The sequence below is a fragment of the Lutra lutra genome, chromosome 16, assembly GCF_902655055.1.
Source record: "Lutra lutra chromosome 16, mLutLut1.2, whole genome shotgun sequence".
NCBI lineage: Eukaryota > Metazoa > Chordata > Mammalia > Carnivora > Mustelidae > Lutra > Lutra lutra.
The window spans coordinates 37911542-37938110 of record NC_062293.1 but is presented as its reverse complement, the minus strand read 5'-3'; the positions used below and the strand labels follow the sequence as shown (position 1 = coordinate 37938110).

The window sequence follows — 26569 nt, the reverse complement described above, 5'->3', positions numbered from 1 at the left end:
TCTTGGGGCTCCAGGATCATGACCTGAGTCAAAGGCAGTTGCTTAACCAACTGAGCCACCCAGGCACCCTAACCTAAGCTCTTAAATAGGCAACTAAGATTTGTACTTAGGAAACAAAAGCATAGGAGATCAGTGTTATGATACAGAATATAATTGGAAGCTTACATTAAGGAAGTGTTCTTTTGTGGCTTATAGAAACAAGACTGTTTACCTTTAGTCACCGTGTACACCTGTAGTTGTCAATGATTGTTTTTCTTTCTTTCTTTCTTTTTTAAAGGACTGTGAAGATCCCAATCCTCTAATTCGGGCCTTAGCAGTCAGGACCATGGGGTGCATCCGGGTGGACAAGATTACAGAATATCTCTGTGAGCCTCTCCGCAAGTGCTTGAAGGATGAAGATCCCTATGTTCGGAAAACAGCAGCAGTCTGTGTGGCAAAACTCCATGATATCAATGCCCAAATGGTGGAAGATCAGGGATTTCTGGATTCTCTGAGGGATCTCATAGCAGATTCAAATCCAATGGTAATAAGCTTCTGCTTTTATAAAGAGAGCAGTACTTAGAATAGGTTCCTTTAAAAAGCCTGTTTAAAACTAATCTTTGGGGCATTGAAAAAGGTTAGCTATGAGAAACATGAATTCTCTGTGTCCCTCAGGTTATGTAGGTGTTTTCTGAAATGAAAACCAAGTACTAAAATACAAGGGTCTTTTTTTTTTTATTAAAGATTTTATTTATTTATTTGACAGATCACAAGTAGGCAGAGAGGCAGGCAGAGAGAGAGGAGGAAGCAGGCTCCCCGCTGAGCAGAGAACCTGACGTGGGGCTCAATCCCAAGACCCTGAGATCATGACGAGCCGAAGGCAGAGGCTTTAACCACTGAGCCACCCAGGCGCCCCAATACAAGGGTCTTAAAGCAAATCTTTGTATCATATCTACCCATGTATTTCCTCAAAAACTGGATCTTTCATCTTTTTTTTAAGAGGGTTTTACCTTAAATTTATGTCAGTTTTTAAAGGATTATTTCTTCCGATGTTTTTGGTCTTCTCTGGTAGTGTAGAAATAGAAACAAAGTTATATTTATTGCCTGATTATTGTAATGCAATCTTCTACAGGAAAATTCTAGGACAAAATTCTTTCTGCCAGCTTATGTTCTAAATGTTTGGCAGCTAGAACATAATACTTTAAAGTTTGGGGACCTTTTATTTCTCTTATTAATATTTTTAACTTTGTCCTTATAATGAAAGGGAGAAAGTCCCAAGTTGTATGTTGACTCTGCTAGTAACTGGAGCTCATTCGAATGGAATGACTGATCACTAGGTACCATTATTGAGGAGGCAGAGGAATATGGCCATTTTTTTCCCCTTTTTGCCCAATACAGTATTTACTTGGAGGTGAATAACTTTGAGTTAATCAGTAGATCACCGCTGATTGTTTGTTGAACTTTTCTTTGTTGAACTTTTTGAAATAGAGTTGGAATTTGCCCTTGAAATAGACATTGTCTCTCACTTGTGAATCATATGCTCAGATCTCTGTTTTGGTATTTCATTTGGGTCATTTTATTCCTTGAGTAGCCTTGGCTTCTGTTTATGATCCTTTAAGTTTAGTGTCAAAGTCAAAGGATGAAGAAGGCCACATTTTTTTTTAAGGTATTATGGTACTACCTCAGGAATCTTCTAGCTACCTTCTAGGCACAGAAGTTGGTGTGGGTGTTTATGTGCTTAAACCATGACTTCTGAAAGGTATCACCAGCAGTATTAGAAGATTCAGCCTTTCCTTTTTTCCCTCAAGTAGGACCATGTGGCACCTTTTTTTAAAAATTCTATAAAGAAAGAAATTTATAAGGCATTAGTGTCTATTTATAGAATGTTTAGCTGGTCCCAAGTTGTGTTTTGGTGTTGCTTTTGAGTCACTGTTACCCTGAGCAGAGCTGTCTTTGAAATTTTCTACTTGAGGACTAATGAGAAGATAAGAGTTTGGGCTCCATGCTTTCAGGTTTCAGGGTTCCAGATGTGCAGGATATCGTGCACTCATATTCAGTGGAGCTTAGAGTGTGGAGTGGAGAGAGATGAAAATGAGTTCTAACTCATAGGTAATTCCAGTTTGGGGAGAAAAAAGGCATTTTTATACCAATGTAAATTCTTCAAAATAGAACCTATAAAATTAGATAATGAGGGATAGGGGCTAACTGATGGTTTAGTAAAGAAGTTTATTTATTTATTTATTTAAAGAATTTATTCATTTATTTGACAGATGGAGATCACAAACAGGCAGAGAGGCAGGCAGGGAGAGAGGAAGGGAAGCAGGCTCCCCGCCGAGCAGAGAGCCCGATGGGGGTTCATGGGGTTCAATCCCAGGACCTTGGGATCATGACCTGAGCCGAAGGCAGAGGCTTTAACCCACTGAGCCACTCAGGCGCCCCATTAGTAAAGAGTTTTTTGTTTTGTTGTTCATTTGTTGTACCCAAGCACTTGGATCTTTATCCAGATGAGTTAAGAGGATGGAATGATCTGGAACAAGCCTAATTTGACTTATTTTAAGTTTTCATTGTGGAGGAGGAACTGGTTTTTGTCCAGCCCACAATACTCTCAAGTAATACATGTATTTATACATGTATTTATTTATTTATACTTTTTATTATAGGAATTTTCAAATATATTCAAATTTAGAGTGACTGAATGAAAACAATAGATAAATAAAATGAACCCATTTACCATCACCAGATTCAGTCATTATCAACACGTGCCAGTCTTGTTTTTAGCTATTTTCTCCCACACCATACCTATGCGTACAGAATTTAAACAGGCAACACATCAATGGGTCTCTTTGAAAATCCCTCCAAATCACCTCCTGATTTGTTGTAGTAAAAACAGGTTAAGAAATTTTAAGAGCATTATAGTTTACTATAATGTTATATTACACTCAGTTATCTTTGAGAAAACTTTTAGAGAAAATTTAAGGTTCCTTGGTAGATTTTGAGAAACTGTTTCAGGAATGACTTTTTTTTTTTCTTTTTTTTTTTTTAAATTTTTAAAAATTTATTTGTCAGAGACTGAGAGAGAGTGAGCACAAGCAGGGGGAGCAGCAGGTGGAGGGAGAGGGAGAAGCAGACTTCCCACTGAGCAGGGAGCCCGATGTGGGACTCCATCCCAGGACTCATGGATCATGACCTGAGCAGAAGGCTGCTACTCAACCAGCTGAGCCACCCAGGTGTCCCAAGGAATGACTTTTGTTTTGCCGTCTTTATTGCCAATTTTCTTAGAGCAGGTATCAGCATTAATTATCGTTGGACCTATTGCCCTCTAAATAGAAAATCTTTGTGATTCTTGTCAGATTTCTTGATAGCAGAACTTTTCCCTGATACTGTTCAGTTTAGTGCTAGCAAGGCATACAGGGTGCAAAATTTAAGGTGGTACTCACATTCAGGTGTCAGTCTGTACCCACACAAACCTGAAAGTGGGGTGTGCCATGCTTGCCCTACTCCTATCCCGGCCTTACCTTCAGATCATTTTTTGAACTCTTCATGCTTGTTTTAATGAAGAACTGAAAAGCTTGGATTAAGATAGTCAACAGACATACAGGCCTATTTTTAATCTTGAACCCATACTTTTCGTCTCAAACTGGGATGTCCTGCTTTTTACCTAAAAGTGTTAGAACTAACATTTAGGCCACTGATTTTACTTTTTTGTCAACTGGGTCAAATACTGTTGATAGGGAACAGAGGAGTGCATGAATGTAAAGTGTAGCAGCTCAAACACCTAAGAAGTTCCTAAGGCTTATGATGACCATGTGTCATTAGGAAAAAGGGTATTTAAATTTGATTGCATTCTATGCCAGTTAAATGCTTTCAGTTATATTACTTAGTTCTCATATCCTCTTAGTGAAGTAGAGTTATTCCATATTAGAGATCAAGGTTTTCCTAGAGTCTGACAGCTAGTGGTAACATAGCCAGGGTTCTAACCTAGTTCTGAGTCCCAGTGCCCATTATTGGTCACTGCCTTCATGGATGTATGCATAGGATAGAATTTAAGTGTGTATATTCAGACATACACATTTAGAACTGTTTTATTTTCTCAAAATGGTAAAAATTTTGAACATATGAAGGCCTTTAATGATCTGTTTTACTGTGGGAATCCTCTCAGTGCTCTTACTCTGATGATGGATAGGAGTCTTCTTACTGCTCCTGAGGAGTAATTTTGTTCCACTTTTTCAGAAGTTGTTCCACATGGTGGCAGCACCGCAACAGCAAATATTAGAATCTCTTGCAAAACGAACGTTTCCAGGGGCTTCTGCCTTAGTAATTTTCTTAGAGCTCACTTCAGAAAGGCATCCTAGATGTGAGAGCACCTGAACACTTGCAGAAGTGACTTTGAAATCTGAGAGGAAAATATTGATCAAGATCTGAATACTTTGGGGCTTTTCTGGATCTCCAGGCTGATTCCTGGGTGTAGTGTACCTTGCAGCAAGTAGGAGAACTTTAATATGTTTTCATTCTCTTTCTGGGGTAGGGGGGGTGGATCACGCCTCATTTTCCTGCATTTAAGCCATTTATACCAGTTGAGCAATCTTTCATAGCAATACTATTTGAAAGAGAAAGGATAGACTTGAAAGTAAAAAAAAATTCTTTGTTAAATTCTAGTTCAACTTCCCTGAGGTGTTTCCTCTTCTTTTAAATGAGTGGAACCACCGTAGACAGGTGTCAGGAGTATTTCTTGAGCTCTTGCATAAAAAAGCACATGTTCAAGTACTTGGCTTATGGGAGCTCACTAGAGGATTGGTGCTGCTCCTGTAATGATGAAGTAGACGTCAGGCAAAGGTTAACATTATTGCTACAATATTAAATTAAAATGTCCTGATTACTTTGATAGCTGTGCAAACTCATATAGTACAGTCTTTTCTGAGAGATTAGAGCCAAACTTATTTTCAGATGCGGGTTTTATTATTCTTTATTTTGAAAGTATACCTGTATCCAGAATGAGGAACCACTTTGGAGCTACAGGAAAATAGCTCCCATGATTTCCTCACAGTTGTCAGAATTTAAAAAATTTCCACTAGGTGTATACTTACAAGAAAAAAAAGTGCTTTTGAGCGATAGTAACTTCTGTAGCTTTTTGCCCACATATTAGGATTTACCCTCCTTACTATGTTTTTTCCTCCCCTCTGAGGCTTTTATGTATTCTGACTTCTATTAACACGTGCATGCCAGAGTCAGCCACTCCAGAGATTCTCAACAGCCCCCACTGAGCAGTGTTTGCTTTTGTTTGTGAACTCTGTTCTCCTGAGTCCTTCCCTTTGGCTTAGGGACTTGTACCTTTGATCTCTGTCTTCCAAGCCTTCTCAGTTTTGCTTCCATCACTCTGAGAGCTGCCTCCAGGAAGCCCTCTTGCACTGCTCTGCATCTGTCTGCCAAGCTCAAAATACTAAATAAGTAAAAAACCTGTTTCTGTTTGCTGAGTGTTCTGGACAAGTAGTATGTTCTCAGAATTGCCTTAGCTTGACCTGCAGTGGCCTTTAGCAAAGGTTCTAGCTAAAACCACCAGCTTCTTTTGATTAGAACTTACTCTAGAAAGCTGTTTTATGAAAAACAACCTCTTCTCAGAAAAACTATATACTTTAACTGTGTGCTAGCCAGCTGTTGGTTTGTAAACCTTATGGACACAGCTTCTTCTTTTTTTTTTTCTTTCAGTTTCCTCCCTTTTATTATTTTAAAATTATTTTTATTAGCATACAATGTATTATTTGCCCCAGGGGTACAGGTCTGTGAATCATCAGGCTTACACATTTTTCTGGAAGCTTCTGTGGTGTAATCTCAAACCAGCCCCCTTTAAGTGGAGGGCAGAGAGGGACCAAAGAGAGAGGCAGGCTCCTCCAGGTTGGTAGGTGGCAGTTCTAATAAGCAAAGAGAACTGACACACAAGGCTTGCCTTTGGGCAGCAGCAAGACAGCATGGATCTTCCCACCTGCCTGCCAAATCTTAAAAGTTTATAAAGAGGCCTTAACTGGGTTCAGTCACGTGTACCATGCAGGTGAAAGACAAGTGGAACCTCCATTCCAAGGATAGGTGTAGGATGAGAAGCCTCCAAGGTAGGGGCTGGGTTCCAGCTCATAGGTCGGTTGCCAGGCACATCTTTTTGGTAACCATCCCCAACACCAGCATGTAGAAGCAGCAGGGTATCATGACAGCGGTTCTCAACGGGGAGCGGTTTTGCTCCCCAGGAGACGTTTGACAATGTGTGGGAACTTTTGGTTGTTAAACTAATGGGAGAGGTGCTACTGGCATCTAGTAGGTAGAGTCCAGAGATACTTTAAACATCCTATAATGTATAGGACAGCGCCTTACGGCAAACGGTTATCCATCCCCATATCCAGTAGTGCTGAATTGCAAAAATTTGGTTTATGGAGATAGTATATGACCTTCAGGGCCAGAGTGGCTGCTGTTTTGAGTCCTGGTGTGGCTGCTCACTAAAAACGTTGTCTTGAGCAAGTTGTTTAAAATGAGCTTCAGTTTCCTCATCTGTAAAATGAGTGTCATAATGCCTATTTTACTCAATTATTTTGAATAAGAAGAGTAATTTAAAAATTTAATGCCTGATATTTGGTGGTGCTTAATAAACTGTAGCTACTGAGGAACAGAGCTAACATTGCATACTTTCTGATCATTAGAGTTTTTATTTAGGCCTTAGAAAGTTGTGTTGTGGTTTGTTGTCAGTCTAAGATGATACATATTGAAAAACTTAAGTCTCTAGGTCATTTTGTGAATGCAAGGATTTTTTTTTTTTTTTTAAGATTTTATTTTAGGGGCGCCTGGGTGGCTTAGTGGGTTAAAGCCTCTGCCTTTGGCTCAGGTCATGATCCTGGGGTCCTGGGATCGAGCCCCGCATCGGGCTCTCTGCTCGGCGGGGAGCCTGCTTCCTCCTCTCTCTGACTATCTCTCTGCCTGCTTGTAATCTCTGTCTGTCAAATAAATAAATAAAATCTTTTAAAAAAAAAAGAATAATGGCAAAATACATTAAAAAAAAAGATTTTATTTTATTTATTTGACAGACAGAGATCACAAGTAGGCAGAAAGGCGGGCAGAGATGGGCGGGGGTTGGGGGGGGAGCAGGCTCCCTGCTGAGCAGAGAGCCCGATACAGGGCTCGATCCCAGGACCCTGGGATCACGACCTGAGCCGATGGCAGAGGCTTTAACCCACTGAGCCTCCCAGGTGCCCCGTGAATGCAAGGATTTTTATCAGTATAAATGATGTCATTGTGGGCTGTGTTAAATTTTCCGTGAAAGATAGGTCTAGAACACATAGAAAAACATAATGACTTCATTTAATTTAATACTTTGTATGATTTCTCTTATCGCTAAATGTATATTAATAAGTGGGAGAGTTTTAAAGTAGAATTTCATACAGAAGTGAAATTAGAAATGGATAATGCCCTTCATGCCGGAAGTCCAAAAAGGAGTTCTAGAGTTGGTAGAATTTTAGGCATGTGTGAGAGTGTCAGTTTGTGGTAGGCACTTAATAACAGTAATGTGGGAGGTAATATATTCAGTCTGTCTGGGTTCTCCCAAGTGAGTAATGTTATATTTGGTACTAAAAGAGGATCTACCATTAGTTTCTGCAGGGTTGGAGTAAGTAGAATCCTTGAGGGCTGCTTTGATATAAAGCTGACTGCTCAGCTCTTGAATTTCCCACTGGTTGATCTGAATTCTTTTCCGTCTCTGCTTATTGGAGAAGCAGATGTTTTTGTTTTCCTTTATAATAAACTCTGGAAATGTTTCTGTGATTTTCATTTCTTTTAAAAAATTCACTATTGGTTTTTATTTTACCAATTATTACCGACTTACAGGTTTGTTTGTTTTTTTTAAATCTCATTTGGGAGGAATATTTCTAGATTTACAGAAAAGTTGCAAAGATAGCACAGAAAGTTCTCATATTCTTCATTCAATGTCACTTAATGTTAACATCTTATATAACCATGGCACATTTGTCAAAAACTAGGAAATTAGCATTGGTACATTATTATTAACTAAAGTACAGATTTTGTTTGAATTTCACCTGTTTCAACACAAATGTCCTTTTGCTATTCTAGGATTTAGTCCAAAATAGCAAATTGCATTTAATTACTTCTTTTTATAAAGAGTTGACTCACACTGTATGAAAAGTATCTCAAAAACAAAAAAGTGCTTTATAATTATAAAATGTTACTCCCCCCTGCCCAGTACTGTATAGCATAGTGGTTAAAACTCAAGCTCTGGAGCCAAAACACTTGGGTTTGTGTCCTGGTTCTGTCATTTCTTAGCTCCCTAAGCTTCTTATCTTATTAAACTTATTAATAAATAATCTTCTATCATAGGATCGTTGTGAACATTGAAGGATAGACGGTTTGCAAAGCACTTAATTTAAACCTGGTATAGAGGAAGCCCTTCATAAGTTAAACTACCATTTATGGTCTATATTGTATAGTCATTGTGGAGTTGGATATTAATAATTTTAGAAGGGTTAATCTTTCAATTGCAAATTTATTTTTAAAATATTTAATTTTGGGGGCGCCTGGGTGGCTCAGTGTGTTAAAGCCTCTGCCTTCGGCTCAGGTCTTGATCCCAGGGTCCTGGAATTGAGCCCCACATCAGGCTCTCTGCTCAGCAGGGAGCCTGCTTCCTCCTCTCTCTCTGCCTGCCTCTGTCTACTTGTGATCTCCGTCTGTCAAATGAGTAAATAAAATCTTATTTTTTTTTAAGATTTTATTTATTTATTTGACAGATGGAGATCACAACTAGGCAGAGAGACAGGCAGAGAGAGTGGAAGGAAAGCCGGCTCTTTGCTGAGCAGAGAGCCCAATGCGGGGCTCGATCCCGGGACCCTGGGGTCATGACCTGAGCTGAAGGCAGAGGCTTTAACCCACTGAGCCACTCAGGCGCCCCCTAAATAAAATCTTACAAGAAAATCAAACCTTTTTTTTTTTTTTTTTTATGTGTTATTTAAAGCCAGACATTGTCTTTTAGGGTAATTTCCTAGGGAAGCTTACCCACAAATGAACCTAGGTGTATTTACAATGTTACTGATTACATCATTGCAGAGTTACTTTTAAAAGGTAATTATTCAAGAATATGCCTTTTTTTTTTTTTAAAGATTTTATTCATTTATTTGACAGCACAAGCAGGGGGAATGGCAGAGGGAGAAGGAGAAGCAGGCTGCCCGTTGAGCAGGGAGTCTGATGCATGCCTCAATCCCAGGACCTTGGGATCATGACCTGAGCTGAAGGCGGACACTTAACCAACTGAGCCACCTAGGTGCCCCTCAAGGATAAAACTTTTTTTTTTTTTTAAAGATTTTATTTATTTATTTGACAGAGAGAGATCACAAGTAGACGGAGAGGAAGGCAGAGAGAGAGAGAGAGGGAAGCAGGCTTCTTGCTGAGCAGAGAGCCCGATGTGGGACTCGATCCCAGGACCCTGAGATCATGACCTGAGCCGAAGGCAGCGGCTTAACCCACTGAGCCACCCAGGCGCCCCAGGATAAAACTTTTTAAAGCAGATTTTGTCAGCAGCTTCTGGAAAACTGAATCTATTGTACATAGTACCCCAAAAGATCACAGCTCATTCCTTTCTTAGTGTACTCTTTGAGATGATCTCAAGACTCTTAATGTGGCAGGGATTACTTTGCTCTCAAAAGGAAGATAATAGTGGTGTGATAATAAATTTTTTGTTTTGTTCCTGTTGCACCTTGCTCTGGTGTAATTTTAGGGTTTGTGGGCGAAGTAACTCTGGTTGTTAGGAGTGCCTTTTGTGTACTTGTAGATACCTACTTGTAGCATTTTGGTTTTGAGAATATTTGCATTTTATCAGACTGTATCTTAAGCCACCTTAAGTAATGAATTTTACTGAGTCTTATTTGTAAATCTTGTTACCATGTATGCAGACCTTCTTGTCATAATGAGCTGTGTTGACTCAACTTCCTTATTCCTGGGAAGGTGAGGGCAAATGATGACATATTATAGAACCTAATGTAGTTGGCATATTATCTGCTGGCATTCTGGATATGTTCTGGATTGAAGTAGGAGCTCTCTTTTACTTATTTGAGGGGAAGAAAATTAACTGGTACCACATAGTCATTGTGTCCTTAAGGAGCCGATAATGACAGGAACATGCTTAGAACAAATAAACATTGCCCCGAGCTTTAACAACTCTTTTGGGGCAGCTCTGTGAAATAGAGAGAGTCCTAGGTTGCTGATTTTTAAGAAGATAAAAATATATACCACCTGTATATTTTAGCATAATAGTTTCGGTCATTTATTCTGCTTTCACTTGATTTAATTAAGTCTTTAGGGTATCAACCCAAAGGATTGTAAATGGAACATGAAAACTGAAGTAGAAATCTCTTCAGAGTATGTAACCTTAAAGGTCATTGCTGGAAATGAACGTTCTTTAAGTAGTAATATGTTAATCGGGGGAAGTCACTATACTGGAAAGTGATCTCTGTCTTGGGTTCTGAGGGTATGGAAATGAAGGTGCAGAATGAAAGTCATTCAAAGGGACTGGTGCACGGGTGGGAGATTTCTCATAAAGGAGCTTCTGTCTGTGACACTCCAGTCCTTCTGTAGACCTACATTTCCCTTCTAGAGTTCTTTTTTACAGGATCATTTTTAACCATATCCACAGCTCTAGCTTGCTCCTTTTTTTAAAAAGTGAGGTGAAATTTATGTCCTCTCAGTTGGTACATATCAGATAGGGGTAGCTTATAAATCAGATTTTATAGCTGGATAGTAAATTTTGCCTCTTTAAGTGCGGTCAGGAGGTAATTATCTCTGAAATATATATAAAGTAGAAGATTACATTTTTATCCTTGTATAAATCTGCATGTCACCTTTGCCTGGAAATAATGTTTTGATTATATTATCCTCCCCCATCTCTTGATTTTTCTTCCCCTTTTTCCCCAGCTGAAGTTCACAGCTCCTGCCACTTGGCTCTTGGCATTTATGCTAGAGGCAGAATGATTAGTACTCAGAAACTGGAATCCGACTCAAACCTGGAGTTCATATTCAAGCACTATCCCTTTCTAGCTGTTCACTAAGCAAGTCACTAACTTCTCTAAACTGATTTATAAATTCGTTTTTAAAGCCTGTTTCCTTGGGGTGACTGGGTGGCTCAGTAGGTTAAGCATCTGACTCTTGATTTTGGCTCAGGTCATGATCTCGGGATCCTGGGATTGAGTCCTACATTGGGCTCTGCACTCAGCAGAGAGTCTGCTTGAGATCCTCTCCTCCCTCTGCTTGTGCGAGCATGCCTCTCTCAAATAAATAAATAAATAAACCTTAAAAAAAAAAAAAAGGAAAGAAACCTGTTTCCTTATCTGTAATAGGTGGATTTTGATAGCAACTACCTCAGTTGCTGTTGGGGTTAATGGTGCATAGTAAGTGTTCAATATGTTTAAGCCTTTTATCTCTTTGTACAGCCTTCTCTATTAGGTATAGTAGAAAGTAAACCACAAATTGCTTATGTTTAAAAAAAAAAACAAAAAACTAAGCAGACTCCAAGGGTCCCTAAGGAATGATCACATTGAAGAGAAGTCTGTAGTTAAAGCAGAGAAAGATTTGTCTAGTAGGGAATGTGATTTTATATGCATCTATATATGTATGCTTTTGTACCTAAGTATGTGCATAGATGTTTGTGTCTAATATCTGTATAAAGTATACAGATTAGGTCTACAGTGGTGGGGTAGGGAGGAGGAATGTTTAGTTGCAATCTCCCTAAGAGACACCATAATTGGGAGACAAGATGAATTTAAAAAAAAAAATTTTTTTACGGTATATATGTTTTCCTTTGTAACCTAGATGCCAACTTTTTATACATCAACTAATTTATTAGTTAAGAAAACTAATTTTAGAAACCCAATTCATCCATTTTTAAGCAAAACTTCTTTAGAAACTCCTTTCTGGGGTTCCTGACTGGCTTAGTCGGTGGAACATGCTACACTGGATCTTAAGAGTTGTGAGTTCAAGCCCCATGTAGGCTGTAGAGATTACTCAAAAATAAAATGTAAAGAAAAAAAAGACTCTCTTTATTGAGAACTGGGTTTTTTTTTTTTTTTTTTTTTTTTTTTTTTTTTAGATTATAGTTAAAAGGCTCTTGTTCTCATTTTGGCAGTGTTTTATCCTAAGAGAAATGCCAGTTTTCTAGGGGAGAAATGTTATGCATGTGAGTCTTAGTTCAAATTCAGAGTGATGGTTCAAGTGATAGAAACATAACCTTTTTAGTACACAGGTATATCAAGGCAGTTACTGCAGGGGTTAGATTTGTCCTTTGTGATGTTGAATTACTGTCTGGAGTAATCTTTCTGGAAAGAAGTAAATTTTAAGTTTCAATCTATTATTTTTAAAGTTTATTTTTAGAAATAGACAATATATGTGCTATGTACAGAATACAAAATTCCAAAGAAACAGAGCATAAACGTTGACAGGTGAGCTGTCCTATATATCCTAACCACCCAGTTGCTGTCTTGAAGTGTCTTTTTTCTCTGTCTACTTCACATTCGGTGTGACTAGCTTATTTTAAGTTTCCATTAGGGTGAGACCAGGAGAACACTAAGCAATCCCTACGGGCTCACCTTCATATGTTTCTGAAATCATAACAGCTGGTGAGGATTAGGAGATGAAAGTGGAAAGATAGAACAGAAGGAACTTGAGGGGCCCCTGAGTGGCTCAGTGGGTTAAGCCTCTGCCTTCGGCTCAGGTCATGATCTCAGGGTCCTGGGATCGAGCCCCACATCGGGTTCTCTGCTCAGCAGGGAGTCTGCTTCCTCCTCTCTCTCTGACTGCCTCTCTGCCTACTTGTGATCTCTCTCTGTCAAATAAATAAATAAAATCTTTAAAAAAAAAAAAAAGGGGGACGCCTGGGTGGCTCAGTTGGTTGGACGACTGCCTTCGGCTCAGGTCATGATCCCGGAGTCCCGGGATCGAGTTCCGCATCGGGCTCCCAGCTCCATGGGGAGTCTGCTTCTCCCTCTGACCTTCTCCTTGCTCATGCTCTCTCTCACTGTCTCTCTCTCAAATAAATAAATAAAATCTTAAAAAAATAAAAATAAAAAAAATAAAAATAAAAAGAAGGAACTTGAAGTTTTAGAGGAACAGAATTTTGTTATTGGGGATGCATTTTTCTCTGGTTGGCCATTGGCTCAGGAACTGTTTGGCAGTAATCTCTCTTCTCAGGGCAGGCTTTTCTAAACATAATCCTATAATCTGGTCTCTCTGGATCTTTTAATTAGATTTACTTTTCTCTATTTTTTTGTTTTAATGTGATAATGAGTGGAAATTGCCTATTTTGCCACCAGAACATATACTTCATTAGCCACATTATACACTTGGTTTAATTTCTAATTGCCTATGATAATGACAGAGAAATTCTAATTGTTCATTCTGTTCAGCATCCTTCTGTTCTCTTTCCTCCACATTGCTTTTTTAAATTCCCTCAGTTCTGACCTTTTCTTTTTCTACATTTCCTATTAACAGACTTTATATTTAACATGTAATCTTTTTTTAACATCAAAATGATTTAACTGGCAGAAATGGTAAGTTGTGGTAGGACACTTTATTCTTGGACAGCCGGTAACTAAGATTGGGCATATGTTGGCAGTAATAGTTGAAAACAGGCATTTGGTCTTCTGATATGACATTTTGATCCTTTATCCATAATCAGGTCTATCAAGTGTGTAGTACATGGGAAATGTCTTTTCCCTGCATGTAAAGCACCTGAGATGATGGAGGGGATTAGTATTTCACTCTTTATGCCTTTTGTTTGTCACTGAATCCCATGCTTGATGATAGCAAACAAAAATGAAGTCAGAAAAGAGCTTTATACGTGTTACCAGGTAGTAGGTAGACTAGATAATTCTTCCTGATTTTTCTTTCCTTTTTTTTTTTTAAAGACTTTATTTATTTATTTATTTATTTGACAGAGAGAGATCACAAGTAGGCAGAGAAAGAGGGGGAAGCAGGCTCCCCACTGAGCAGAGAGCCCAATGTGGGGCTCGATCCGAGGATGCTGAGACCATGACCTGAGCAGAAGGCAGAGGCTTAACCCACTGAGCCACCCAGGCACCCCTCTTCCTGATTTTTCTTAATAACAGTAAAATCATACCATAGTATAATCATCCTTACAAAGGAGCCCTTGATTTTTCATCTTGGAATTTTATGGTCACTAAGTTGTAGCTGAAGATGATTCGATTTGTACCATCGTACTTTTTTTTTTTTAAGATTTATTAATTGATTAGAGAGAGAGAGAGCATGTGCATGTGAGCAGGGAGAGGGGCAGAGGAAGAGGGAGAGGGAGAATCCCAAGCAGACTCTGCGTGGAGGGAGGAACCTGACTCAGGGCTTGATCCCACTTGAGCAGACATCATGATCTTGAGATCATGACCTGAGCTGAAACCAGGAGTTGGTCGCTTAATTGACTGAGCTACCCAGGCACTCCATGACATATACCTTTTATGCCATAAGTGCCTTACATGATTAAAAAATCATATTCTCTAGACATTTATCTTTTGGGATAATCTGCAGACTACTCAGATAAGCTGACTACTGAAATCAGTAGTTGAATTGTGGCTGTTAGGTTTCTTCACTTGTTGGCAAAAGGATAATAACACAACTCTTAGTTTCTCAAGCTTTTATGAAGGTACTTTAGTAAAAACCAAGAATGAGTTGATGTTTTTGAGAACATTTTAATATGTGTAATTACTGAAGCTGCTATCTCTTATCACATCTCATTGATAAGTTAACATTACCTTGCTAGTCTTTAGTAACATCTGGGAGCTTCACTGCAAAATATGGTTTTCAGGGTGCCTGACTGGCTCAGTCCGCAGAGCATGTGATTCTTGTTCTTGGGGTTAAGTTCGAGCCCCACATTGGACATAGAGAGTACTTTTAAAAAAGACGGCTTTAAATTCAATTGTATAGACCATAGTATAGTTTTGTGTGTGTGTGTGTGTGTGTGTGTGTGTGTGTGTGTGTGTGTTTTGGGTGTTCTTGCAATTTTTAAATTAAGCATCATTGACTGTAAATGTATTAGTTATATCAGAAATGCTCTATAATTTTCATAAAGATTGTTCACTTTTTTTCTTGTAACTAATGTGGATTGCCGGATCTGTAAGTCAGGATGCAATTGTACTACCTTTTTTTTTTTTTTTTTTGAGTGAGTACTGACACATGTGAGCAGGGTTAAGGATGGGAGAGAGGGGAGAGAGAATCTTAAGCAGGCTCCATGCTCCGTGTGGCGTGCTACACAAAGCTTGATCTCACAACCCTGAGATCATGCCCTGAGCTGAAATCAAGGATCAGCTGCTTAACTGACTGAGCCACCCAGGCGCCACAAGTTTACTTTCTTATAGTTGGTAGCAGTTTTTCGTATATTATACTGCCTGAAAGGTTATATTTGCGGTATTTCATTGATTCTGAGATGGCATTGGTTATAAGATGCCTTATTATTTTCTGTATTACTAAAGAAACGTGCTTCTTATTAAACTGACATACCTTTTTTTTTTTTTAAGATTTATTTATTTGAGAAGAGTGCACATACGAGTAGGAGGTGGGGGAGGGGCCGAGGGAGAGGGGGAAAGAATCTTAAGCAGACTCTGCTCTGAATGTGGAGCCCTGCATGGACTCAGCCTCATGACCCTGAGATCACCACCTGAGACAAAAACTAAGAGTTGGATGCTTAACTGGCTGAGCCATCCAGGCACCCCCAACTGACAATGCCTTTGATTATAAAATGCATCTCAGTTTCGGAGATGTTAATGTGAAAAACTGTGCAACTTAGTCTTGATGAGTTATGTAATAGTACCACCTAAAATTTGCCTAAGGCTTTATAGAAAGCACTTATACATGTGTCATCTGATTTGATCCTTAAACTACAACTAATCTGTGAGGTAGATTAAATTATCTCCAGGTTTCAGATGAGGAACATCTCCCAGGATGTCAAGATTTCAAAGCTCACATTTTCTTTTTTTTTTTTTTTTTTAAAGATTTTATTTATTTATTTGACAGAGAGATCACAAGTAGGCAGAGAGAGAGGAGGAAGCAGACTCCCTGCCGAGCAGAGAGCCCGATGCGGGGCTCGATCCCAGGACTCTGAGATCATGACCTGAGCCGAAGGCAACGGCTTAACCCACTGAGCCACCCAGGCGCCCCTCAAAGCTCACATTTTCTTACTGTGAGACTCATGACATGATTGACAGTATCACCCCCCGCCAAAGAAGCATACCCATATAGCTCTAAAATTTTCAGTCCTTTGCCTGCCTGATGTACATGTTTAAACTTCATTTATCTTAAAACTGTTCATATGTCTTGATTCTAAAGATAAAAACTATAAATTTATTTATTAATTTAAAATGATTAAATTTTAATAATTTTAGAAGACATTGGGTAAAGGAGTGGAGAAAGGAGTTGGGTGAAATTGGAGGGGGAGATGAACCATGAGAGACTCTGGACCCTGGGAAACAAACTGAGGGTTTGGGGGAGGAGGGGGTGGCGGGGTGGGAATGCCTAGTGGTGGGTATTATGGAGGGCACGTATTGCATGGAGTACTGGGTGTGGTGCATAAAAAATGAATCTTGGAACACTGAAAAAACAAAATTTTAAAAAATATAAATAAATAAATTAATTAAAAATCCCTAATCTAATCTGGACAGGGATTAGCCAGTTTGTGGGATGACTTTATGGAACCATATAGAAGTGTATATATCTCCAAAATAAATTTTTTCCTCTTAGGAGAAAAAAAAACAAAACAAAACACTGCAACCATAGCTAAAGCTTCATACATGCTCTCTTGCTCCTTCCTTTTTCTGTAGGGGTCACGACATTTGTGAAGTTGATGTATATCATCCCCATGCACATTTTCTACTGTTTACAAATGCATGTATATGTGAATGAAGTAGATATTATTGTTTGGGTATTTAAAAACACATAGGAATAGGGGCGTCTGGGTGGCTCAGTGGGTTAAGCCTCTGTCTTCAGCTCAGGTCATGGTCTGAGGGTCCTGGGATCGAGCCCCACATCGGGCTCTCTGCTCAGTGGGGAACGTGCTTCCCTTCCTCTCTCTCTCTCTGCCTGCTGCTCTACCTACTTGTAATCTCTGTCAAATTAATAAATAAAATCTTTTTAAAAATAAAAAAAGAAAAATACATAGGAAAAAATTTGTTTCGCTTTGAAAAAATTATTAAATTATTAATTTAAAATATTAAAATTATTGATTAAAATTGTTAATTTATTATTAAAATATTAATGTCTTAATAGCAAATTATGTGTGACTATCTGCAAATAAATGAGTTGTTTTAGTTCTGGGCTCCTGACCACCAGGAAGCTATATATGCCATCATTGGTGGTTTAATACACGTTTTGAAAGCAGTTTATGTTTCTAGCTGACTAGGTGAAATGTTCAGGAATAGTTATGAGTTGAGATCAATGAAGTGATCTAAAGAAGATTAAGTATTTGTTTATATTTGTACTGTTCTTGGTAAATCAAGGTCATGTCTCTTTCTTTCCCAGGTGGTGGCTAATGCTGTAGCAGCATTATCTGAAATCAGTGAATCTCACCCAAACAGCAACCTACTCGATCTGAACCCACAGAACATTAACAAGCTGCTGACAGCCCTGAATGAGTGCACTGAATGGGGCCAGATTTTCATCTTGGACTGCCTATCTAATTACAACCCTAAAGATGACCGGGAGGCTCAGAGGTCAGTTCTGTTTTCCTAGAGAGTATTTGGGAGACTTTCCTGTTTGAGTAAGTTCTACTGTCTGTATTAGAATAAGGGTGTCTTATGTTGGCAAAGATCAGTGGCTTATGGGATAGATATTGCTATCCCTGTGGTATTTTCTCACTGGGTTTAGGAACATTTTAGGTGGCGGAGTGAACCATGCAAAAATAGCTCTTCCTAAAAGATTTGTGTTTTTCGTTTCTTGTTTGAATACTGCAGTTACCTTCTGCTAAAGTCTCCCTCATCATGGTCCCACATCTCCAGTACAGCAGTTTCTGGCCATTTGGCACACAAAGGTGTTTGAGTGTCTCATCTTGGTGACAAACTTTTCATCCTGTTAGCTACATAGTAAGTGGCTTGATACTAGTTACTGAGCTGAACTAAACCTATAACTCACTAGTGGAGAAGATGTATTGAAGTCTGCAGAGCATACGGTGTCTTTCATTAGATAACAGAAATCATGTCATTCTGAATTTGGAAAAGATTTTGGAAGGTGCACCTGGATTGTTCTGCTCAACCCTAATAAATTTTCTTTGACCATCACAAATTGACTGTTAAATTTCATATGCACCTAAACACATTTTAGTTTACGGAGTTAGACTTACACCAATTTTTATTGAGTGTTCTGTGTATATAGGCACTGTAGTAGGTAAAGTACTTCGGAAGAAATGTTGGCTCTTCATTAAAGTTGACATATTTTAATTATGGTAGATAAGAACCTTCTTTGCCTGGCTGAAGCTCAAGGTACCCTAACATAAGTTCTCCTCACTTGGCTGGGAAATTGTTCCCTCTGGACCTAAGTAAAGCTCACCCTGATCCTTTCTTTCCATTATCAAAAGTACAGGTATCTTTAAAAAAAAAAGTACAATATCTTATGGAAAGAACTTTATATAGAATTTTAATTTTTTGGGTCATTGACATCTCCCACTATTCGTGCATTTACTTAGCAAGTATTTATTGAGTCTGTGCTGCATGCCAGGCATTGTTCTAGGCCCTGAGGATACTGTCGACAGAATCGCAGCCCTCATGGAACACTCATTCTGAGAGATGGGGCAGAGGTATATATAATACAATGTATAACATGTCAGAGGATGATAAGCACTAATGGGAAAGATAAAATAGGGAGGAGATCTAAGCAATACTGGACATTTGGGGATAAAGAGTTGATTTTGTAAAAGGCTGGGGAAGGCCTTGCTGAGAAGGTGGCATTTGTAAAAAGACCTGAGGGAGGTCAGGGAGTCAGCCAATTAGATACTGGAGGAAGGGAGAGAAACCCCACTTACTTATCTTGAATCCTCAGCTGAATAATTACCTAGCCTCTCATGTTGCCCAAGAGCTATCAAAATTAGATTAATTTCTGAAGAACCCTCAAAAGATAATTACATACTCAAGATTTAGTGAAGCCTTTAAGTGTACATAGCAGGGGTTAGGAGAACGGGGGAAGGGTTTGGGAGAATATTGCAGTGGTGTTCTGTTACTTAAAAACCCTTTGAAAGGGGCACCTGGGTGGCTCAGTGGGTTAAAGCCTCTGCCTTTGGCTCAGGTCATGATCTCAGGGTCCTGGGATTGAGCCCCGCTCATCAGGGAGCCTGCTTCCCCCTCTCTCTCTGCCTGCCTCTCTGCCTACTTGTGATCTCTGTCAAATAAATAAATAAAATCTTAAAAAAAAAAACAAACAAACATTGAGAGATTTCCTTATGATCGTGAAGACGGGGTTGTGTGGTTTTCCTGTTCAACTCACCTCCTCCAGCATCTTATGAAACCTTTAGTCCCAGTTAGTATCTCTCACTATGAAGTATCTCTTAAAACTTAATTTGACATCCTATAGGTTGAAGAGAAATGGATTATGAGGCAAGGAGCCCTTATGTGATATGGGGAGACGGAGAAGACTGTAAAACAGGAGGGTAGATGGTGTGAGCCTCAAGTGTTTGGGGTATTGCCTAGTTTCCTTCCAGTTTGAACATCCCTTATGGCTGGTTTCCTGAAGTCTTCTGACGTCCCTACTCTGTCTGCAGTTTGCAGGCAGTGTAGGATCCCAGTTTTGTTTACACACGGAGCTTTGACTTTTCCAACCGATTCTCTACTTTCTTGATACTTGGGCGATGGGACTCTGACACAATACACAATGGGCTGGATTGAGCAAAGAAATTATAATTCAAGATGTTAATTTTCCTTTTCTGCCCTCAGCATCTGTGAGCGTGTAACTCCCCGGCTGTCTCATGCCAACTCAGCAGTGGTGCTTTCAGCGGTAAAAGTCCTAATGAAGTTTCTAGAGTTGTTACCCAAGGACTCTGACTACTACAATATGCTGCTGAAGAAGTTGGCCCCTCCACTTGTCACTTTGCTGTCTGGGGAGCCAGAGGTGCAGTACGTCGCCCTGAGGAATATCAATCTAATTGTCCAGAAAAGGTTGGGAAACAGTGAATTGGTGATTAAAGTGTTTGTGATTTTGAGTTAAGCTTGATAATACCAGTATTACAGAGGCCAGTGTTAAGTTCTTTTTAATATATGGAAATGAAAATGTTGTATGGCAGAGCATCTTGCCCGGATCAGGAGGCTAACAGTTGCTTTTGGAGTGTTCCTGTGATAAACACTTGGTGTTGCTCTACTGTTTTAGTTTGTTTTCTGCTGGGTGGGCCTCCTAGGAGTGTACCAGCTAGTGCCTGCTTCATATGGCTTAGGCCATCATTTCGAGCCAGAGAGTTGTTCTTCCAGCACTTCTTAGCAATACGTACTCTAGCCCTTAAAAATGGTCTGCCCAATGGGAAACTGGTTAGAGGGGTATAAAGGAAGTTTGTGAGGTTTAGTGGTTGGGGTGGAGGAGGGGCTGGAGCACAGATTAGCTATTCATACAGACTTAGGAGGATATATCAATACATGTCTCACCTTCCTTATCAAATATATTTCTGTGTACCACAGGCCTGAAATCTTGAAGCAGGAAATCAAAGTCTTCTTTGTGAAGTACAATGATCCCATCTATGTTAAACTAGAGAAGTTGGACATCATGATACGTTTAGCATCCCAAGCCAACATTGCTCAGGTGAGACTTCAAGGAGATTCAAGTTTATAAATCACTTAGATCTTAAGGTCTGGCCTTCAGAAGCAGCTAGGCCATGAAATCGGTGTTCCAGAATCCTTAGTGATTGTCCATTTCCTGGATTTTTAACAGGTTCTGGCAGAGTTAAAGGAATATGCCACAGAAGTGGATGTTGACTTTGTTCGCAAGGCTGTGCGGGCCATTGGGCGGTGCGCCATCAAAGTGGAGGCAAGTGTCTGTTGGTTGTTGTGATGACATCATAGGATTCAGAGTATTCTCCTCAATCCTTTTTTTTAAATGCATTTTTAAAAATGCATTAAAATAATAAAGCACATAGTTAAAATTCCTAGAGGGAATCATTTTTAACTCCTTGTTTCAGTTACTCTGCTGCTTCCGTATTTCTAAATAATATGGTATTTATTGATTTATCAGTAATAGATATTATCTATTGATTTTGTGCTGTGAGTTAAATAGTTCGTGGATCCCACCTTCGTGCTTGAACCCTCCTATTCTCCAGTTGTCTATCATGAGGTTTTTTTTGTTCCTGTATTATCTTTGTAAATTGAGATAATATGCCTTCATTTATTGTTCTGTCAACTAAAGGCTTGCAAAACTTTCTATGTTTTGCTTTGCATGTTGTGCAAACTTTGCATGTTGTGGCCAAATTTGTAGAGTTGGTATAATACAGATTATTATATTTTCTTTTGTTTTGTTCTGGAGTTTATATAATGGCCTTTTTTCCCCCTTCATTGTGTGTTTTCATAGCATCTCTGTCTTCTTCCAGATTTTCAAGCATAGTATCAAACCTGTAAACTTTCCTTTGTCCTGGACACTTCTGTCTCCCGGTCCTCTGTCCTCTCACTTGCTTCAGTCTGGCGTATTGCTTGTTTGGCCTCAGCACAGCCATCATTCATTGGATGGGGCCTCTCTTCATAGTTCTTTCTTCTTATTGGTACTTCTCTTGCAGCATTTTTTTTTGTGATTGCAATAACTTCTTGAGTCTCTGGGGATATGAATTATAGTGTTTTGTGTCTGCAGTTTAAATTTAATTATCTGGAGTAGCGTATGGTGACCGTTGCATGTCTGTATGTAATTTTTTGAGGTGCATAACACACGTATAATAAATTGCAACCCATTTATATTTAAGGATGAGAGAACAAAAAGGTCGATCGGGACTTCTGTGAGCATAGGCAGGGCCGCTGACTAACAGGTTTCTGCTTTAGGGCAGGGAGTTGATCTTTACTTCCATGCCCTCTGAAAGAGCCTGTCTGTGATCTTCCAGGGCAGATTGATTTTTAGTTTGGTTGCAGCCTTCCAGTTGGTGTTAGGGGCTGCAGCTTACACTGCCCTGCTTCATTAGTCTCCAATCCTCCATTTGTTCATCATTCAGAAATGCATTGGGATTAATGAAGGCCTCTGTTGACTGTGATGGTGTGGAGTCAGAGCTCCTTATTTCTTCTTGCTACTTGACTGTGTGCAGTTCTGCTTAGAGTCAGAGGGTTGGACCATATGATTTCTCTAGGATACTAAAATAATTTGTACGGTCTGTCCACTACTTCTTGGGAACGGAAGGAAACAGATGCCGTGTCAGAGAAGCATCTGTGAAAGCCATATTCTGATCGGCCTTCCTTGTTTTTATTTGAGACGGGGCTGCTTCACGTAGTTACCATCGATAAGTCACTCAGCAGTCCAGTGGTTGGAGCAAGACACTCATTCACCCTGGTTTCTGCTCCTGGTTCTTATATCTTAGTTGCTTCAGGGACTCAATGTACTCTGTTGCTCCACTGAGAAATGGGGATGTCTGATTATTGGGTCTTGATGAGTTACATCTTCTTTTTCTCACCCCTCTTCACATTCTTATCTTTTCTTCTTTCTTTTTCTTTTCTTACTCCTTTTCTTACCCACTTATTTAATTTTCAGAGAGATTTTAGTAGCATAAAGACTAATTTTGTGCTATTCATTGCCAGACAGTCATTGTCTTTTTTACTTCCTTGGCAAAGCTCCAAAGAGTCATACAAAATTGTATCATTCTGAAGTTAAAAGAGATTTTCTATCCCTGTAATTACTAGAAAGCATTCTCCATCTGGATTCCTAGAGGTTGTTAATGCCGTGTTTTGTGACTAATATGGAAAAATAATCCGTACTCTCTGGGAAGGGTTAAACTTCTGATGGCTTTCCCTTCTTCCTTTGACTCGGGTGCACTGTTGGGAATATGAGAGTACGTGAAGAATGAACTTTGTCTGGAAGTGAGTAAGATCAGCCTTGCTCCTGCCTTCTAGCTGATGCTCTCTTAGGTTGCCTGCATTTGCTGGAGCACTTTTCCTAGACCTCTTTCAATCATGAAGGTTACCAGTTGGAAAGAGTTTCCTGGCCCAAACACAGTGCCTGGGGCAGGAGAGGTGATAACTGCCCGTTTCTAACTAAGCATCCACAGGAAGGAGGAAGAACCAATGAGGGGATTGTTGTAGACTTTCTGGGTAGCCTCTAAACCAAACTGTTGCATTCTTTCAGGGCATCTTACCCTTTTTTAACTTGTAGTTAGTTCCAAAGATATGACAGATGTAAAGAAATGAATTTTAGTTTCATGCTTAGCTGTGAGAGCAGGCCCTGTTGGAAAGTTTAGATGTCTTTAAGAGTTTATGCTGTATTTTTATCATAACTGTAAATACAGGTGTTTCTGTGTTGCTATAAGTATCCTGCGGTGAAAAAATACGTATAATTGTGTGCCATTTGGCTAGGTTAAAGATTAAGCAGTAAGCTGCTCATTCAATAAATAGCGCTGGAAAGGTAATCCCATGGTATTGTTTTTTCAGTAACTTTTGCCATTTCTTTTTTTGTCCTTTTTTTAAGTAGATCTTACTCCCTGACCCCCACCTTTATTGAGGTATAATTGACAAAATTGTATATATTTACAGTGTATACCTATTTTTTTAAGGAGGCGATAAACCCCTGTCCTTCTTAGGAGTCTTAGTCTTAGTCTTCCAAATAAAATCAAATGGTTTTATTTCTTTGAGAGATTGGGCAGTAAGTTCTCAACTTCCTAGTCTTCTGCTCTCTGGTGTTTACTATTTTCTATTTTTTATAAATCAAGATAAGATAGTGATGTGTGTCTCATCCCCGTATGTATGTATGTATTATGTTCAGTTAGCCACCATATTCATTCCTTAATTTAAAAACAAAGATTATATTCTTCCTGTTAGGAAAGCCATATATGTTCACTAAATAAAACTATAAAATAAGACAAGTTGAACAAAAATGAAACCCTGTTTTCTCCTACTTATTTCACCTTCCCAGAGACGATGTGGATGTGATTTTCAGTCTTTGTCTACGTAGTCCATCATACACAGGTGTACTTCTTACAGAAGTGAGATGATCCTAAAAATGCTATTTCTTTCTGTCTTCTGCCTTTTTCATTAAATTATACGTGGACATTTTTCCATGTAGCTGTTAACATTTGACATCATTTTTAGTGGATTTATAGGCATTATATTTGATGGCTTCATAATTTACTTAACCTTCCTCTTATTGTTGGACCTTAAAGTTCGTGCTCTTTTTCCAAATAATGGTATAAAGAGGACTTTGTAGCTGAGTCTTGGATCTCTAGTGAAAGCGAACATTTTTTCTTTTGTTAGCCTTTTGGAATTGCTTGTTCACGTCCTGTGCACCTTTTTCCAGTGGGCTTTTCTACATTGATTTTTTAAAAAATCTTTTATAATTAAAGATATTAATCCCTCATTTTGTTAGCAGTTATTTTCCCAATTTGTTTTCCTTTTTATTTCATTTGATGTCTTGATGAACAGAAGTTTACATTTGCTTATGTGGTGAGTTGTTTTCTCAGTAGTTCTTTAGTGGCACACCTAGAAGATTGTGCTTCACCTCCAACTAAGACTTAACCAGTATTATCTATTTTTATGGCAAAGAGTCTGGTTTTTTACTCTTAAAGATATTTTTAATAATTAAAAAAATTAGAAAGAATTTTGGTGAAAAATATGAGGGTGAGGATCAAACATCCGAACAAATCATCCTTTCCTCACTGTTGTTGTTTCATACTAAGTTTTATAAGTGCATATACCTTTCTCTGTTTCCAGACTTTTTTGTCTGAATAGTGATTGGATGTTTACTCTTGCCCCTCTGCCATACTGCTGTAATAATGGTAGGCTTTTTTTTTTCTTTAACCCAAAAGCAGTATGGTTGAGATGACAATTTCCTCGAAAATTACTGTCCCAGACTTAAATACTTTCTAAATATTGATGCATCATAGGAAATGGCCTTTTGTCTTTATTACAATAATGATAGGAAGGGCTTATGAAATGTGAGCTTTATATCAAGCCCTGTGTTAGCCACTGTATCTGTATTATTTAATTTATGATAATTTAAATCTTAAAGATGTTATCCTATTTACTTTATAATTGATATGTTTTTTTATATTGACATATAATTTATATGTTTAAATTTTTCCAGTTATTTTGCTATTGCAGTAACTGCACAGGAAAAACTAGCTAAAAATGAATAAAATAGAATCCAAAAGTGGAAAAAATACATAAAGATGGCAGAATCATTTCATGGTGCAACAGAGTTATCATATGAATAACCTTAAGATGCAATTTTGTTTTCATTTAATTGCTTGGAGTGATTTAACTTAGTACCTTTAAAAGATTTTATTATCATAGTTTTCAGGCATCCACTAAAGTAGAGTTGATAATGAGCTCTCATGTATACATCATCCATTTTGAACAAATATCAACATGTTGCTGCTTTTATCTTCTCTCTCCCCTTCAGGGAGTGGAGTGCTATTGAATTTTAATGCAGATCCCAGATAGGATCTTACTAGAGTAGTCCAGTGTGTGTATCTAATAGGAAGGTCCCTAAAAAAATATATCGTCACAATACCATTACGGTACCCAATAACTAAGAATAATTCTTAATCTCATTGGAGACCCTGCCCATGTTCAGTTTTCCCTAGTTGTGTTTCAGTGTCTTTTTAATAGTTTGTTTGTTCAAATAAAAATCTAAAGAAGATCCACACGTCGCATTTAGTTAATGTCTCTTAAGTCATAACTAACTTACTTTTGGTGCCATTTATTAAAGGGACTACGTCATTAGGCTTGTACAGTTTCCTGGGGTCTGGATTTGGCTGGTTGTATTTTAGTGATACTGTTTTTTTCTCATTCTGCCATCCCCTGTAGATAATTAAATCTAGAGATTTGGTAATGATCATCTTCAGTCTTAGGCGATGCTATGTACTTTCTGTTGAATCTTATCAGGAGGGAGGTAATAGAGTGACCTATCATAGTACATTGTGATATATGATAAATCAGTCCTTGATTTTTTAGGATCTCTTGACTGAAATCCTTATCCTTTTAAAAGCTGTGACTTACAGTTTCAGTACGTCAGCTTTATCACTTGTATTCTCCCAAGTCCCTTCATTAATAAAGGATGAATAGATTAAATTTTATAGATAAAGTATAGGCTGGGGAAAATTGGAGTTTAAGGCTGTAGACTTTCAGTTTTATAGTTCAGAAGATGGCAAATTTTCCTTAGTTTTTTGAGTCACAGATAACTTTGAAAATATAATGAAAGCTATGGAATATATTTTCCCTGGAAAATATACTTGTATGCACATAGGCAATTTGGCAGTTTCACTTCAAGACATTTAAAGATGCCGTCTGCGGTCTCCATTTACCTATGAACTCCAGAAAAAGATCTACTTTGGCTTATTCTTTCATTCTTCTTTCCTCCTACCTTGACTCATTCTTTCTTCTCATTTCTGTTCTCTGTGGCTATTCAAGATGATTAT

The 26569-nt window shown here is 38.6% G+C and overlaps 1 protein-coding gene across 2 annotated transcripts in view; it reads left to right on the top strand.

Annotated features, from left to right (window-relative positions):
* Positions 1-26569, top strand: part of AP2B1 (adaptor related protein complex 2 subunit beta 1) — a 129351-nt gene that overhangs the window by 22588 nt on the left and 80194 nt on the right. For both annotated transcript variants that reach the window (XM_047705939.1, XM_047705938.1), the window contains exons 5-9: positions 278-523; positions 17524-17714; positions 19923-20144; positions 20655-20775; positions 20905-21000. In XM_047705939.1, the coding sequence (XP_047561895.1) occupies positions 278-523; positions 17524-17714; positions 19923-20144; positions 20655-20775; positions 20905-21000 (876 nt within the window). The remainder of the gene's footprint in view (positions 1-277; positions 524-17523; positions 17715-19922; positions 20145-20654; positions 20776-20904; positions 21001-26569) is intronic.